Source organism: Globicephala melas, chromosome 16 (assembly GCF_963455315.2).
Source record: "Globicephala melas chromosome 16, mGloMel1.2, whole genome shotgun sequence".
Lineage (NCBI taxonomy): Eukaryota > Metazoa > Chordata > Mammalia > Artiodactyla > Delphinidae > Globicephala > Globicephala melas.
In genome coordinates, this window is record NC_083329.1 from 5,221,020 (window position 1) to 5,239,066 (window position 18,047).

The 18,047-nt window shown below is 44.2% G+C and overlaps 1 protein-coding gene and 1 pseudogene across 3 annotated transcripts in view; both read right to left on the reverse strand.

The window, feature by feature from the left end:
• DOCK1 (dedicator of cytokinesis 1) overlaps positions 1 to 18,047 on the reverse strand; it is a 523,633-nt gene that overhangs the window by 438,612 nt on the left and 66,974 nt on the right. Inside the window, exons 6-12 of one of the 3 annotated variants that reach the window (XM_030832075.2) lie at positions 15,948 to 16,096; positions 11,358 to 11,493; positions 9,986 to 10,143; positions 8,542 to 8,623; positions 7,983 to 8,118; positions 4,175 to 4,247; positions 796 to 875 (exon numbers count right to left, since the gene is read on the reverse strand). In XM_030832075.2, coding sequence (XP_030687935.1) covers positions 796 to 875; positions 4,175 to 4,247; positions 7,983 to 8,118; positions 8,542 to 8,623; positions 9,986 to 10,143; positions 11,358 to 11,493; positions 15,948 to 16,096 — 814 coding nt within the window. Of the gene's footprint in view, positions 1 to 795; positions 939 to 4,174; positions 4,248 to 7,982; positions 8,119 to 8,541; positions 8,624 to 9,985; positions 10,144 to 11,357; positions 11,494 to 15,947; positions 16,097 to 18,047 lie in introns of all 3 variants that reach the window. The other 2 variants (XM_030832074.2, XM_060286253.1) reach the window with 2 other exon arrangements.
• Positions 15,267 to 15,422, reverse strand: LOC132593657 (large ribosomal subunit protein eL39-like; annotated as a pseudogene).

The window sequence follows — 18,047 nt, forward strand, 5'->3', positions numbered from 1 at the left end:
AGACAAATACCGTATGCTAACACATATATATGGAATTTAAGAAAAAAAATGTCATGAAGAACCTAGGGGTAAGATAGGAATAAAGACGCAGACCTACTGGAGAACGGACTTGAGGATATGGGGAGGGGGAAGGCTGAGCTGTGACACGGCGAGAGAGAGGCATGGATATATATACACTAACAAACGTAAGGTAGGTAGCTAGTGGGAAGCAGCCGCATGGCACAGGGATATCGGCTCGGTGCTTTGTGACCGCCTGGAGGGGTGGGATAGGGAGGGTGGGAGAAAGGGAGACGCAAGAGGGAACAGATATGGGAACATATGTATATGTATAACTGATTCACTTTGTTATAAAGCAGAAACTAACACACCATTGTAAAGCAATTATACTCCAATAAAGATGTTAAAAAAAAAAAAAAGATGATCGGCAAGAAAACCCTCACAGGCCGTACATCAGGGACAGCGAGTACATCATTACCCAACCCTGCCACCATCATCATCAGCGTCAGCAGCACCACCACCATCAGTATCACTGTTATCATCATCATCATCATCATCGTCATCAACATCATCATCACCATCATTGTCATTATCATCGTATCAATATCACCATCATTATCATCACCATTATCATCATCATGTCATTATCAGCATCAATCACTGTTGTCATTTTCATCATCATCATCAATATCATCGTCATCATCGTCATCATCATCATCAAACTAAAATTCAAACCACAGCACGTTCCCAAGTTCATGCAAATGGACTCTTATAGAAACAAAACCATAGAATACATACCCTGGCCCTTGTGGTTGACTTCTTTGGCAGCAATGACTTTGTTTATAACAGTCTGAAGGAAGTCATTCTCCCCCGCCACCCTGGGTGAAAAACGGGATGACATGTTCAGCGGCTTGTGTCGAATGGCGTCGTCCAACGCGAGCCTGGAGGGCACGGGACGACCAAGACCACAGGAGACAAAGGGGCACAGGGACCCAGAGGTCACGGTAACAAGGGAACACAAGAGATCATCATCACCGAGTGCGAGAGAGAGTCATCACAAGTCAATGCACGACAAAGGACAGGATAGGTGACAAGAGAGACAGGGAAGAGCATTGATCAGGAAAATGCTGAACCGCACAAGAGGAGTAAAGCGAACGAGGTCGGCCCCACCCCCGGGAAATAAAGGTGAACCAGGGCACCACTCCACGTCTATCAGACAACTTACTAAAAGGGAACTTATCTGAAAATAACATGGCCGAACAGCATTTAATCCCAAGGAATGTTTAGGACCATTTCTTCTTTTTCATTAATTCTTGACCATATAGCATAGGTCAAGGGGTGGGTGCTTTGAAGGCAAAAGCAAAACCAAGACAAAAAAAAACAAAAGATCCCTCGGACCTAACTGCTTGGGAAGCTTGGGTAGCAACCACTCTGCTCCATCAGACTGTGTACTCAACGTAGCCTAAAATAATTAAATGTGAAAAGAGTGGCATAATCCTCAGAGAACACAACTACCATGCCTGAAGAGTAAAACTGTGACACAATTATGAATGTAAATCATCAATGTTTTGGGGACTCATGGATCAGGAGCTTTTAATAGAAGCTGCACTAGGACTGAGAAAACAGAAACAAACGGGCGACATGGGCAAAGGGAGATACTGTGTAGCACAGCAAAGCACAATATGCAACAAGCGAGAAAATGTACATCAGGTACATAATGTCTACAAGTATTCCTAGAAACTAGGACAAGCGCTATTCATCACTTGAGCCCACGTTACTCAAGAAAGCTGAGTCCTGTTTTCATTTACTTCACCAAGTTAAGAAAGACAGAGAGAGGGCTTCCCTGGTGGCACAGTGGTTGAGAGTCCGCCTGCCGATGCAGGGGACGTGGGTTCGTGCCCCGGTCCGGGAAGATCCCATATGCCGCGGAGCGGCTGGGCCCGTGAGCCATGGCCGCTGAGCCTGCGCGTCCGGAGCCTGTGCTCCGCAACGGGAGAGGCCACAGCGGTGAGAGGCCCGCGTACCGCAAAAAAAAAAAAAAACAGAGAGAGAGAAATGTACTCTATGCTTCCTTCCCTAAAATGTATCCTGTGGTATAACAGATCAGTTTTAATGGAGCAAAAAATGGGTTTCATTAGCATGGCATTTCCCAAAGAACTACTTCCATTGCTTATTTTGCTATTAAAATCATGCTTCTCTTTTGTTTCTAACACTGACCATATGAATCTGTATATCAGTCTTCCTTTAATGGAGCAGGAAGTGACAAATTACAGTAAGAAGTGAACATGTAATTAAAGTGGACATTTCACTACGAGAGACAAAAAGGTGGCAGCAGGATGCCACCTCAAATAGGTCATAACAAGTCCCGGTGAAACTGAGATTAGTGAGTCTAAAACTAACCCCCCTCACTTTTCAAACCGTAACCCAAGTTTTCTTCTTCCCTTGACTTTTCCCAGAAGACACTAGTAGGCAACAGGTAATTTCAATGCACTGGTGCATTTGGGCATCAAGAAACTCTGAGGTCTAATGAATAAAACGGCATTCAAAACATCACTGGGCTGCATTGTTTTTCTCATGGGCAACTTAATAGTATCGTTTTATAATGGTGTGTTTTAGTTATTACCTCAATATCTGCCCATGTTCCAAGATTATGTTCTCCTTGTTTACTAAAGAAACTTCCAGATTCTGCAGAATGGAGTTCCCTTTGTAACTCTCTTCACCAGGTATGATTCCAAAGTATCACGTTCCAACAGAACGTTCTATGATGACGGGAATGGTCTCTACCTGCACTGACCAATCTGGTAGCCACTGGCCACCTGTGGTACTGAAGACTTTAAATGGAACTAGTGTGATGGACGCACTAAATATTTAATTTTAGTTAATTTTCATGAACTGAAATGGCCACATGTGGCTAGTGGTTACAGTGTTGGACAGAAGAATAAATCTAAAGCAATGAAGCCACAAAAAACCTTCGCCTCCAGTTGTGTGGTGAGATACGTAAAAGCGAACCTCAATTTCAAGCACATTAATGCAATGTTTTCTGTTATTCTAAATGCCTACTGAGCCATGCTTCAAGATGCTGTCTGACAAGATCACCTGCCTGTAAAGGAAAACACTCTGTTCCACCTTGAACAAGTGGGTCTCAAGCCCGGGGCTGAAGGCGCGGTCCGTCGTGCAAAGACAGGGGTGCGAAGGGAGACCACCTCCTGCTCCCCCATCCCCCCAGGACAGGACTCCCCGCACCACCCGCCAACCTCCAAGCCCCCTCAGCCAACACCTGAAAACAACCAGAACTGGCTAAAATAAAATTTCTTTCAAGCCTGGAATCACTTAAGTAGAAAGAGAAATGAGGAGAAAAGACAGAATGCAGGGCACTATGACAGGTCATTCTAACTCAATTTATCCTTTACTCTGTCTTCTAAGATTTCACACCGCCAGGAGGAAGCCCCCTCTTGTAGTTAACCTAAACCCCTCTAATTCCTCCTCCTTTCTCTCTGTCTAAGGTGGAGAAGTGCCCTTGAAGGGACTACAGACCATTATCCAGGCGCCCTCTGGCTTTAATCTCCAGGGAAATAACACCAATTCTTTCAACCTTTTCCACGGGAACTACCTTCAAATCGGAGACTCAATTTAATGAATCTCCTCCAAGTGCTTTCCCAGCACACCTCTCTATAGACTTCAGGCCAGAACTAGACAAACCCTAAAAATGGCAAAGCACAGACAACGTCCACTCGAGGCAGCCCCAGAGACAGAAAAATCACAAGTTACAAAAGAATTCGTTCTTCTTGTGTGCGGTTTTTTTATTTTGAAGACAGCAACTTCCCATGAGGAATATGAAACTACTGTACTTTGAAACTGTGAACAGCTACCAGAATAAATGAATTATGTGAACAAACATGCATGCTCAGACTGGACTGTAATTCTGAGCGTCCCACAGGATAAGGCACGTCAGGGATCACACGTAAAATCTTCTACTCGCAAGACCATAAACTGTAACCCAGGTTTCTTGCGACTACAAAAATGCCCTTCACTAGAGCAGCGACTAAACAGATGTTTCATTATTATTCAATAATCAATTCCTGTTTGTGCTGAATGTATAAACTGAATTATAAAGATAATTATTACAAACATACATTTTCCATATTCTATCTGGTTAAGTACTTTGCCCCATACTTACGGCTGAAAGGGAATGAAATGCTGTTTGTCTTCATCATCTACTTTTCCATTTATTATATCTGTTACATCCATCACTGGGGACAAGAAAAGAACAGAGGCGGTTTTGCTTAAATGCTATCATCATGGAAGACAAACAAACAAAAGAACATCGGAATGTCCTCTGACCAACAACAAGCATAAACTGGTGGAATTTTCTTATATTCAAGTTTAAAGTATTTCCACGTTTGAAAGACCAATCAAGTTATCAGAAAACACCAGCCCAAATGGGGTTGGGGCTTAAACAGCAGAGTTCCACTTAATAAATTCCTTTGTCTATTACCCAACTGGCACCGACTGAGTTGCATTTTCCAATAGAACCTTGTGTGTTGATGAAATGTTCTATCCCAAGGAGCATCTGAAATGTGGCCGGTGGAATGGAGGAACTGAATTTTTACTCTGATTTCATTCTTATGCCAAAATAGCCGCACGTGGCAGGGCGACCACACTGGACAGCACCGCTCTGGAGCCTCACATCAGCCACTGCACGGCCCCAACAAGGAAACAGTACATCAAGTGGCTACGGTTTACCCACCCCACGCTGGCATCCGTGGACACCATTTCAAGAAACACTGGACAGCTAATCCCCTCACTCACCTACTCTATGGTTGAGGAAACTAGGCTCAAAGACCTGAATGAATTTGCCCCAAATCTGGCAGCTGGAACATCACCGATGCCCAGCTCAGACCAACACAGCGAGAAACCCCGAGAAGAGCCCTAGGGGCACCGGACACGTGCTCTGCCTCTGCTCGGCAACAACTGACTGCAGGTAAGTGAGCAACACGCCTCACTTAATTCCTTCTGCACGGTGCCCTCTTTAACAACATACAATCATATATTAAAAATGGGGACCATTTCTACCACCTCCCTCCACCCTAAAAAGGGGCAAGGGATTTGCAGGACCAGAACAGAAGCATCCCTCCTGTTGTTAAGATGCTCATATGGCCAAGACTACATCTTTACCACCAGTTCTGAACCAACAAATAGAGCTCATTTTTCAGCCCAAGTCCAATCAGCCTTCGGTATTTGCAGCAGCAGCTCAGACAACTGGCTCTATATGGGTCAGAACAAGTGAGTCTGAACCCAGGAGACTACCTCCTGCAGCCCAGGCCGCAGTGAGCAGCTCTCCTGTGTCCGCAGACCTCTCTCCTCTGGGACTCATCCCACCAGCTGACTATGAGTCTCTCTGATAATCCAGCTCCCTTGTCAAAGCCCTGTCTCTAGCCCTGGACACATCCAGGAGCCCAGCAACTACTGGCAGGAAGGCAGCATGTGAGCAAGAAACACAACCTAGGTCTGAGCACCAGTAAGTTGAAAGCAGCCTTAGCTCTGCTACTTCCTGGGAGTGACAGCCCCTTTGGGCCCCCAGCCCAGTCTCAGAGGGAAAGGCGTTGAAATCGCCCATCACCATGTCTTTCCCTCACTGGTCTTCAGCACACAGGCCCTGGTGAAGAAAGTTCTCGCTGTGATTGGGACTTTGGGCATCAAAGGGCCCCGTCGCCCAGGGAAGAATGAAGGACTTGGGGGCGTCACCCCCAAAGTAAGAGCCCAAGCGTTTCTATGTTCAGGTATGAGGGTCCATCTTAAGAAAGCCAAGAGTCCACTACTGGGCAGATACCCTGAGAAAACCATAATTCAAAAAAGAGACACGTACCCCAATGTTCACTGCAGCACCGTTTACAACAGCCAGGACGTGGAAGCAACCACAGTGTCCATCGACAGAGGAATGGATAAAGAAGATGTGGCGCATATATACAATGGAATATTACTCAGCCATAAAAGGGAGTTATTTGCAATGAGCTGGATGGACCTAGAGTCTGTCATACAGAGTGAAGTCAGTCAGAAAGACAAAAACAAATACTGTATGCTAACACATATATATGGAATCTAAAAAAAAAAAGGTTCCAAAGAACCTAGGGGCAGGTCAGGAATAAAGACACAGACGTAGAAAATGGACTTGAGGACAGGGCGGGGGGAGCTGGAGCAAAGTGAGAGTAGCGTGGACATATACACACTACCAAATGTAAAACAGATAGCTAGTGGGAAGCAGCCGCATAGCACAGGGAGATGAGCTCGGTGCTCTGTGACCACCTAGAGGGGTGGGATAGCGAGGGTGGGAGGGAGATGCAAGCGAGAGGGGATATGGGGACATATGTATGCATATGGCTGATTCACTTTGTTGTACAACAGAAACTAACACAGTGTTGTGAAGCAATTACACTCCAATAAAGATCTATTAAAAAAAAAAAAGAAAGCCAAGAGTCCAGCTGTATGTAGTCACCAAAGGTGTGTGACAGAGGAGGATCTAAATGGCCCACAAACATGACATCACACGATGCAGGGGGTAGACGGAAGGTGGCGTCAGGATGCTGGTGATGGAGGAGGGACAGCACAGGTAGAAAGCCAGCACAGGCAGGGATGAGAAGCAGGCTCGAGTGACAACCCCCACAGCCTGCTCATAGCCACTGGGCACCACACATCCACGTGGCCAAGATACACAGCATCCGCTTCTAGGCGTTCGTCCTCTCCCAACAGTCAGAAGAGACACAAAGATCCAAGTTCAAGGATGTGCACCGCATACCTGGGCAAGAATATGTTTTAATAGCTCCCCAGGCTGTGTATGTGATTGTATAAGTGCAAATGAGAAATACACTTAGGGCTGAGAATCGTTGCCTTAAAAGATTTACCTTTTGTGCCCAAAGTGTACATGGCCACATCGCACGATGAAATGTCCTCCCTCCGTCTCAGAGCAGACAGGAGTAGGAAGTTGGGAAACACATAAGCAGAAGGCTCAGGTCCTTACGTAGCATCTATAGAAACACACCAGCTCAACAGCTCAGGAAAGCCAGCCCTCTGGGATGAACGTGGACGGTAAGAGATCGCTTGCCTCCTCCCTACCTCACCCCACTGCTCCCTTTTGCTCTGAACCTAAAACTGCTCTAAAAATAAAATCTGTTTAAAATGGGCCAAAACAAAACGAAACGAAACTAAGCCCTGAGTTTCCTGGTAGCCCAGGTAAAGAGTCCTTCCATCTCTGCTCATACAAGAAATCCAGTGATGTATCGGAAAGGAAGAATTTTCTCACATACCTATTGATATAAATCCCAAGAACCACAGAAAGGACAGGAAGAAATAGAGGACTGCGCAATGAAACTCCACTGCAGCCGCCAAATCGCGAGAGAAAATCACTTCCCAAACGGTGAAAACTGAGAGTGACCCTGCAAGAGGTCAACTAATCAGGACGTCCTGGGGACACTTTCCTCTCCCCTCCACAGAGATAACTCATCACTCCCTTTACTTGTGCTGTCACCAAAAACAGAACAAAACCAGAGCACACGTCCGCAGGATAAAAGGCCCCTATTTGAAGAGAACTCTGTCCTCTCCGGGCTTTCTGCTCCTTCTACCTTTTCATCCCTTCGACCATTCTGTGTAAATTCATTCCTAAATCTATCAATCGCCAAGTCCAGAAAGCCTGCAACCCTCCAGTGACCGGTTTCCCTCCAGGATGAGCATGTGGGTCAGGGTCTCCTCCAGGAGACAGGATCCACTTTCAAACCAAATATACAATTTGCACCTGAAGCTTGTGGAGCAAAGACCCTGAGCTGAATGGGGACCTGAACCCATGCAGAGAAGAACGAATACATTTTTTTTTTCTCTCCAACAGAAAAGCTTATAAAGCAAGCAGCCCGCTGTCCAATATTCAACGGCAGCTCGTATTCACGGCAAAGGTGATGATCTTGAAACTCTTAAGAAAAAGGAAAGAAGTGGATTACCGGCCACCCCGAAAGGCCGCCGCAAGCCGGAGGTCAGCTTCCTTGTGTTATTGTCTCTCAGTTCCATGCGACCCACTCGAACAATCTGACACACAAAACTGATTTTCTCCCTTTTCAGGTCTTTGCTTCCGAGATCCTAGAAATATTAATTTCCGTAAGTTATTTTGGAGAACCATTATTCAATGCAGGTTCAATTGAAACAGACAGTAGAAAGATGGATTGCGACTCTTTTCTCCAACCAGTTTTTAGCATTTTAATAAGTCATTCACAAGACAAAAAGGAGCTGAATCACAAAAGTCAACTAGCATTAAATGAACTTAAGATCCAAGTTTAAGAGACATACTCAACGTAATGAAGTACACATCTTTGTCATGGGGATTCTAAGGGTAGCTAGAGACCCAGAAGATCCCTGGGCAGTTATGTTATTATAGTAAATTAACAAGTATTAAAGGCATCCCAAGAACCCATGCTCTAGTGTGGTGAAAAGTCAGACCGCGGTCATTAAAAATAGTCATTAGAATGGTGAGCAATTCAAATGAACATCTTTGGATGCACTTACAGTGAAAACAGCTCTCAAGTTATGTAATCTGTCTATATCTTTAGGCAATCCTGAACTTGACCAGCGAACCAGGTAGTTTTCACTTGAAAAAAAGAAATAAAAGCAAATTAATTTCCCAAATAGAACAGGGTACCAAATGTACATCCACACTGACTTTTAATTAATACCACGGAGGTCCACTACGCAGACAACTAAATGGGTTCAGAAATATCAACCACATCAGATACAGCTGCTCTGCCATTAACATATAAGCAATTTCCATACAGGATAGTATGCAAGGACGGCCTATACAAAATCCTTGAGGTTTTAATTTTGGATGCTCAGGGTTATAATTCCAAAGGAACTATATGCAAATGGCATTTCAAAGTTTTTATTACTTTTTTAACCACTTTTTTAAATTGAAGTATAGTTAATTTACAATGTTGTGTTAGTTTCAGGTGCACAGTACAGTGATTCAGTTATATACATATGTATTCTTCTTCAGATTCTCTTCCATTATAGGTTATTACAAGACACTGAATATAGTTCCCTGTGCTATACAGTAGGTCGCTGTTGTTTATTTTACACAGTTGTGTGTATATGTTAAAAGTTTATTATGAAAAGCATATCTGTTCATTTGGAACAATTATAGTCTCACATTCACCATTCATTCATTTATAGTATAAAGTAAAACTGCCTGATTATTTCAGAGCCTGACACAAACCAAATATGACCTAAAAATACATATTGAATCCTACAACAAGAAGAAATAAAGTCCTTATCAGAAGTGGCAATGAAATTTGTTCTGTTTTCTGTCATATACTAAGTTTTTAAATTTTCAAAAATACGAGTGAAGATTCTAGACTTTTAAAACACACACACACACACACACACACACACACAGTTTAAACCATACTTTTTCCCTCTGGACAAAGAGAAAGTTATACTGAGGAACAAAAACAAGAACTGAGAAAGAGAGCACATGAGAAAGGACAGACATGGCAGAGATGGGATTTACAATATTTTATTGAACATTCTTTGAGAGCCTTTACATAGCAGGCACCGTTCTAGACACTGTATTCCACCAACCATCTCAGAGAAATAACAGTAGGTCAAAGGTCCAGAAATGACATTCACAGAGAACCAAAGCTCGAAAAAGCAAGATTAAGACAAGAGCAATACATTGGGTGGGGCTTGGGGGGGGCGGGGGCAACAAACAAAACATCCTCTAAAGACAACATAGGAAGCATGACTTCAAGCTGCAGTTGCGAGGTCCTTATAACATTACAAGACTCAGCTTTACCGTCAAATATCCACGTACGTGCAGGAAAGCTACCTGGGGGAAGTCTGGCCAGCTGATCACCCCTAGGGCTCCCTGCAAGAGCAAGACTTTGTGGGGGGTCCTGAGGCCATCTTCCCCACAGTAACCAAAGAGGAAAGACAGCAGCCAGGGAATGTCACTGACCTGATGAACTTGGACTCCACGGGGTCATACAGAGACATGAGCACTTCGGCATCTTCTCCGATTTTACACACCACGTTTTTGAGGTTAACAAACAAGGCCAGAGAAGGGGTGGCAGCAAACTTGGCTTGTCTGTTAATGTCTATGTTCTGCTTTTGAGACTGTCAAGTGGAAATAAAACAATACAACAGAAAGTCGACAAGAGCAACACTCTTGGCTACCCCTTGCTTTGTTCATTCCCTACAGAACAGAAAACCATGTGAAACTAGCTGCAGTAACACAGCAAAGCCCTCCATGCAGCGTCTTCCTTGTCTTCACCTGATACTCTCATCACAGGCACGCACCCAACTGAAAATAACAGTGCCCTGTGCAATGGTCCCAGTCGCATAACAGCTTATACTGAGTATTTTCAGATACAAAACACTTAGGGGCCCAGTCAATGAATCAGAACGGAGACTACATGTGGAGTTGCTTGTCTACTTTTTGGTTCTCCCATTAGATCAAACCCTCCGAGGACATCTCTGTTATTCCTCATTATGGCCTCAGTACCTGGCACAGAGTAGGTGCTCAACAGCTGCTGAATGAATGGACGGCTCGATCAGGCAATCGAGTTCTCAGTGTCAACTACATACAAGATACCATTAAAGGCCATGGAAGATGGAAAAGATCAATAAGATACGTGTCCCCGCCCTCACTGAGCTTATTTTGTTTAATTAATTCTTATTGGAGCATAGTTGCTTCACAATGTTGTGTTCGTTTCTACTGTACAGCAAAATGAGTCATTCTTACATATACATATATCCCCACTTTTTTGGATTTCCTTCCCATTTAGGTCACCACAATGCATTGAGTAGAGTTCCCTGTGCTATACAGTATGCCCTCATTAGTTGTCTATTTTATACGTAGCATCAATAGTGTATATGTGTCAATCCCAATCTCCCAGTTCTTCCCACCCCCCATTCCTCCTCGGTATCCATACATTTGTTCTCTACGTCTGTGTCTCTATTTCTGCTTTGCAAATAAGATCGTTGAGCTTAGATATGTCACTCTCCTCCTCCTATCAGAGGAAACACAGAATCGAGTATTGTTTCCCACGAGCTAAGACCACAAAGCCAATGTCATTAAAACCCTGCCCCCTGAGCTGAAGCACACCCCTCTCAAGAGCTGAAATGCTTTCAGGTCATCAGCAGCATGTTTTGATGCTGGGCTCCATTCCACCCCTCGTCGTATGAAATATACTGTGCAGCTGTGCCTTTTCAGGTCCTTTTCAGTGCACGTAATGGGCATCAGTGGTGATGTTTTACTAATGTAGTAAACCGCTGCTGAGAAACTGTGTTCCATGTGTAAATGGCATGTTGCAGAGAGGTGAACTTACCTTCTCTTCTTGTAATCTCTCCTCCACTTGTTTAGAAGCTACTTCGTGAGCTCTGAAAAGACTAATCGTGCTAGTTAGTTCCGGATCCAGAATGTTCCCATCTTCATCTCTCACCACCAAGTCCAAATCAAGGATCCTAGAACAACAAGAATTCAGAACTGCACAACCCAAGGGCTCTGAATTCTCTAACAAACTTCAGTCCCAGCAACTGAGCAGAAAACATCACCGAAAGTCGGGGCACCCACACAATATTAGGAAACACAATTCTGCAAGGTCACCGCCTTTAACTTAAAATGTATACCCTTGGAATTTAAAAAAAAAAAAACTTATTCAGTTTTTACTTCCATTGCCGTAGTGGCTTTGTCTTACAGATCTACAAAGTCCAAATGAAATGTACTTTGCTAATTACCATGTGAACTGTATGGACAATTTTGTTTTGTTTTGTTTTGTTTTTTTGCGGTACGCAGGCCTCTCACTGTTGCGGCCTCTCCTGTTGCAGAGAACAGGCTCCGGACGGGCAGGCTCAGCGGCCGTGGCTCACGGGCCCAGCCGCTCCGCGGCATGTGGGATCTTCCCGGACCGAGGCACGAACCCGCGTCCCCTGCGTCGGCAGGCAGACTCTCAACCGCTGCGCCACCAGGGAAGCCCTGTATGGACAGTTTAAAGTACACACATGCCATGTATATGCCGTGGCACATGTGTGTATATAAATTTGTGTGTATGTGCACGTATATACAGTCACATGCCCACCAATATGCCCAAATATATACAGCTGGTGGTTGGGGAGAGGTGGGCGGAAGGAAAAGCTGGAGCAGAGGCACACCCACCACTCCATTTCCTCACCACGGTCTCTGGCAGCTTCTACTGCACTACTTTCCTTCTACCTAGAGTCAGTTCTAATCCCTTAATTAGCCCAACAGAAGATTTTCGATAAAGGCGTTCCACTGTTTCAACACGGAACATATGGAAGTCATCCACAGTGATGTTAAGCCACTTTCTGGCCAGGTGGCTAAATGTAGTAGCCACCTTACAACACAGGCAGCATCTGACTAATAAACCTGTCCGTCTACATCTGGAAATGTTTTTTGGCAACATTCTCTCCATTTCCCCAAATCCAACGAAATAGGTGATTTTTACCACAATTTTTATTTAAAGAATAAACAAAGGCAATTATATAAAGAAAGAAACCAAGAGCTGTGCTACGGTGTTGTGTTCTGGTTTTCTTTTAGTAAGACGTGAGGATCTTAACCACAGATGCCTTACACTCTGCCTTTCGGATTTTTCTTCCTGCTATCAACAAGTCTACAGAAGTGGGGCGTTTTTAGTTTTTTTAACCATACAACAAAGGAAAACATCTTTTGAAATGAAGATAAATTTCAGTTGGAGAATATCTTTAACAGTTACGAGTTGAAGAGGAAAGTTGACTTGGCAGTAAAACCTCCATTTAGATGAACGAATCTCTGACTTCTCCGAAGGTCACACACCTTAAAGCTATAGGCGAATGAGTCTAATAACGTGTCAAGCAGGTTCAGTTTTGTCAGTTGTGCTGGACCACTGCACTATTTGTGCAAGGAAATCACAAAAACCTCATTTTGTCCTGTTAATATATCTACTGAGCAAATTCGCGGATGGTGAAACAAGACCAACTGGGCCTGTTGGCAGCCCAGGGTAAACGGGCTTTTAAAGGAACAGAGGCTTTTCCCTTTGCATGAAAAGAACCTTAGTGGTTGTAATGATTGTGAGGAATTTCAAGAGGTAATATGCTCTTATTAGCTGTCTTTGTAACAAGATTCACCAATTTGGGAAAGCCCCTCCCTCTTAAATATTACTGCTCGTCCCCTGGGAGGAGCCAGTGCTGGTGTGGGTGGAGCCAATGCTAATGAAGTGGGATCTGTTCTTATGTGGGCAGGGCCAGTGCTGGCGTGGGCAGAGTCAATGCTGTTTAGGGTGGGTAGGGGTTCCTGTTCTGGTGTGGGCAGGGCCAGTGCTGGCGTGGGCAGAACTACAAAGCATCTGGCTTTAGGAAGACTCACCAGAAGGTCCTGCAGGCCACACAGAATCAGGCTGAGAAGCAGAGGTTCTGGCCATGCTCCAGCCTGCTGTGTACACCCTGCCATGTACCTCAGGCCCGCCAGTACAGCTGGTCAGACCCATTTCACAAAGGAGGAAACCTAAGCTCAGAGAAACATCTAAAAGACCCCAGGGCCTGGATTCTGAGCCAGAGCCCTCTCACAGCAGAGCCCATGCTCTTTCCGGAATGCCAGGTGGAAACTGCCACAGGAAGTGGTCTCTCAGGGATCTCCACACCAACCATTCCATGCGCTGTTCTCAGCAGCTGGTGCTCGGGTGGTTCTGAATCCAGACTGAGCCTCCACTGTGAAGGTACACTGCAGCAGAGCAAGGGACTCTAACACCATCAGAAACTAAATCCGTGGACGCCCAAAGCACCTCTGGCGGGGGAGGGGGGAGGGAACGCCCTGAAATTACGTGCAAAATTCTGTGTGTATGTGTTATGTATGTGCATTTTCCTAGAGAGATGGTCCATGACCTTAATCACATTCTCAAAGGTCTCCCAGAAACCATTTTAAAATCCGACTTTGAACACAGTGATTTTATTTTTCACTATTTTGTTTTCTGAAGAAGGAACTAGAAAGATATGCACAGAGTACTGGGCTTTAGAGAAGTTATGGAGTAGATCTGAGTTCCTTGGGCAAAAACCTATCTTGTTAAGGACTGCATTTCCTATCAAAGTAGTAAATTACGTTTGGAAATACTTCCCTTTCTTAACTAGATTGTTCCACGACATAATGTACTTTGGCTTCCCACGGCCAAATGAAGCAGGTGGTTTCTGGACATAAGTTCAAAATATGATACTCCAAGAGAAAATAGAAGCAAAGCTCCAAAAGTTTGGGTTTTTAGGCAGGTGGTCTTGAAGAGGGTTTCACTGCAACAATATCTCATATCCTATACCCAGAAATCTCTGGCTTCCTGGGGGAAAAAAACATTAAAAAGCCTTCTCCTGTAGGCTTTTCTAATCCAAACATTACATCTTACTAATAATGCAGCTTTTAAAACCTTTTCACACTTGAAAGTCTGAATTACCAGAAAACAAAACTGTTATAATTCTGATTTTACAAAACACTTTTTTAGTTTTTCCACGGCTCCCTTCAGCTGAATGGAGCTATTTTCTGAGCTTTACATCCTAATGTGTAAAATGAGGAGGCTGGACTAAACCGGTAGTTTCCCAATCTGCTGTCCGTCACAGTCCAAGTCTATTCTGAAAGACTGGGATTTCTAGCCCGCATTCCAGACGCCAGCAATCAGGATCTTAAGGAGTGGTTCCCAGGATGCTATATTTTGAAAGCTTTCCAAGTGATTCTGATACAGACCAGCATTTGGGGGTCCTGTGACCAGATACTTTTTAAGGCTTCTTGCAGCTCTGACATTATATGAACAGTCAAATAGTTACCCGGTAGAAAAGGCATGGCCTCATTCTGGTTACAGAACCTGGGAGAGCTGGGATGACTGTGCATCAGAAATGCATGCCCACACCAGGACACGCATCTCTGTGGGAGAGTGAGTGCACCATTGTTAAAGGCATTCAAGCAGAGCTGGGCGGCACCCCGCTGTAAATGGGAACTTCTGCATGAGACATACTCCTGTAAAACAATTATGTGTTGTTCATATCGAAAATGCAAATTTAGCTGGCTGTATACTTTTTCCAACAAAAGGTCTCATATATTTATTATTAAGCCAATAATAATAGTTTCTGCACTAGTGCAGAAATACTGACACAAAAATAAAACACATCCGGCTGTTCAGATACTAGTGATGGCCTCAGAGAGATACGGTAACATGCAAGTGACCTTGACACAGCATAAATATGTGTGCCACCTCACGCGAGGCTCCTTACAGACCCAGCCTGGTTCTTCTCCAATGTCTTCTCTTGGAATTGTACCCGATTTTATTACCAGTTTTCTTTCAAATCCGTTGGGGAACAGGACAATTCTCCTCTTGTTCCTTGGCCAGGAATCGCTTGATCCTGAAAGTCTTGTGAGAAGACATGGCAAGGAGCAAATTCAACCGCACATAGGATGACGGAGAAGAGACCAGCTGGCTGTATTTTTGTTCGCCAAATCTGGCGTCCCTACACTGGTGCCAAGTTTTAAGGTGCCCTTCGATGTCCCTTCCAACTTTCAGAACGCAGGACTGCACAGAAAGAAACCTGGTGCTTTTGTTACTACACAAAGTACCCCCATGTCTGGAATCAAGGTCAAATACTGTCAGCAGGAAGGAAAAGTTCCCCATCAGGGGAATCAATGCACGGTCCCCTCTGAAAGAGTGACGATGACAGGTTATCCCAGGCCCATCTTCTTGAAAAGAACACTTTTCAACAGTGACTCAGAAAACCCCTGATCTTCAGGATCCAAGAGAAAACAGCTCATCCTTTTAAAAATGAAACCCGTGCCATTATTTTGATGTTAGAAATTTTGTTTTATCGTAAGATAGGATTCTATTCTCCTCAAGGTTTATGGGGATGCTATTATATTGGATAATGTAAACATGAAATCATCTTTCGAATAAACGAACCTGTTTCCATAATCAATCTTGGCAGTGACTTTCTTCTTCAGTTCTTTGAGCTCATCCTGCGGCAGAGTTCCAGAAAGAATCTGCGATCGCCACTCAATAAGGTCGTAGATCATGTGCCGAACGTTTCGAAACATCTCCCTGTTATCTTGCTAGACGAGGGGGGAAAAGCCAGATGTTAAGTTCTTGATTTAAAAGAGCACTGTGGATTTCTTTTTTTCTCAAATAGACATGTCTGTGCTTTATATGATGGTGTTCAATTAATGTCAAATTAAAGATGTTTTTAGCATGGAACTGAACACATTAGATAGAATTTGGTTCCCATCACACACGAAAAGATGAAAAGAATAAAAGACAATGCGCGATCTTGCATATTCCAGCCAAGCAGAGTAGACCAGGGCACGATCTGGACTTGGAGCCTCAAAGCCAGCACGGGAGCTTCTAGAATCTGGCCTATGAACGGGCAACCCTTGTAGCTCCCTGAGGAAGTGCCCAGCCTACAGATCTTGCCTACTGAGACTTCAGAATACCTTCTCCCCCAATAATTCTCAGCACACAGAGAAACTCAACCCCGAGGCCTGTCGGCTGAGCTACAAGAGAACGTGCCTCTGGGCTCTTCTGGTGACTGTGGTGCATTTGGCACATGCAGAGAGGCTTCTGCAAAAGGCAAAATCTGAGTCTACAAAAGCTCTCGGTGCGTTTAGGCCAAAAGGGAAGCACAAACAAGATACAAAATTCGTACCGCTTATCACTTTCTACATATTCCAAGGGGGTTGATGGCACAAAGAAAAGCAACAGTTTTGCAACAGCAAGAGTACAATTCATCAAGAGGTACTTCCCTGGTAGCGCAGTGGTTAAGAATCCCCCTGCCAAGGCAGCGGACACGGGTTCGAGCCCCGTTCCAGGAAGATCCCACATGCCACTGGGCAACTAAGCCCGTGCGCCACAACTACTGAGCCTACGCTCTGGAGCCAATGAGCCACAACTACTGAGCCTGCGCCCGAGAGCCGGCGAGCCACAACTACTGAAGCCCGCGCACCTGGAGCCCGTGCTCTGCAACAAGAGAAGCCACCGCAACGAGAAGCCCGCGCACCGCAAAGAGTACAATTCATCAAGAAAATGAGGAATCACCCAAAGGAAAAAGAACCCTGTGGTTCTTTCCATGAAAAAAAATCTAGGTGAAACCTAACTTGATAAAATTCTACATGGCATGGTGCCTATAAAAAATTAAAATGTGGTCACTGCTACATGTTAGAATAACTTCTCCTCTACACAGCTGAATCTCTCACCCCCACTATTTCTATATTTGACATCCTTTCTAGGAATTTCTAAGACCCCCACCACTTACCCATCCTATCATGCCCCAACAGATTATCTTCCATCCCATGAGCTTTTTTCCTTAGTATGATCCTAATCTTAATTTCTTTCTTTTTTTTTTTTTTTTTTTTTTTTTGACCACGCCACAAGGTTTGCAGAATCTTAGTTCCCCAACCAGGGATCGGACCTGGGCCCACGGCAGTGAAAGCACTGAGTCCTAACCAACCACTGGACCACCAAGGAATTCCCATAATCTGAATTCCTTAAATGAAAACTAAATAATCAAAATCACTGGTTTATTCTAAAATTAAGTTTGTTTCCATCTTATTAATTCTCCTTGTCCAGTTTTATAAAGCATTACCAAATACCTAAAATCCTCAATATCTTCCTAACTTGTCTACAGCCACAGAGCAGAGGGGGAAAAAATATTTATGAGCAATATATATGTGTGTGTGTATATATATATATATATATATATATATATACACACACACACACAATAAGCACCGTTGTTTAGCTTTGCACTAATCTAGCAATGTAAGTCCTAAGAGGCAAACGTAAATTTTTCAAAAGGAAACCAAGGTGCCAGTTAGGAATGCCCGTTCCGGGACTGTATGGCTAAAACCGTGTCCACTAACATATTTGTCAGCATCGACTCCTGTTTGTTTTGCTGCTGCATTTTTGTTTAAAAATTGCTAACATGAAACACCGACTCTGAAATTGCTCAGATTTACACAAAACATTCACGGCTAACTTTACGCTTTTAGGTTTGGAGAACATTTGATG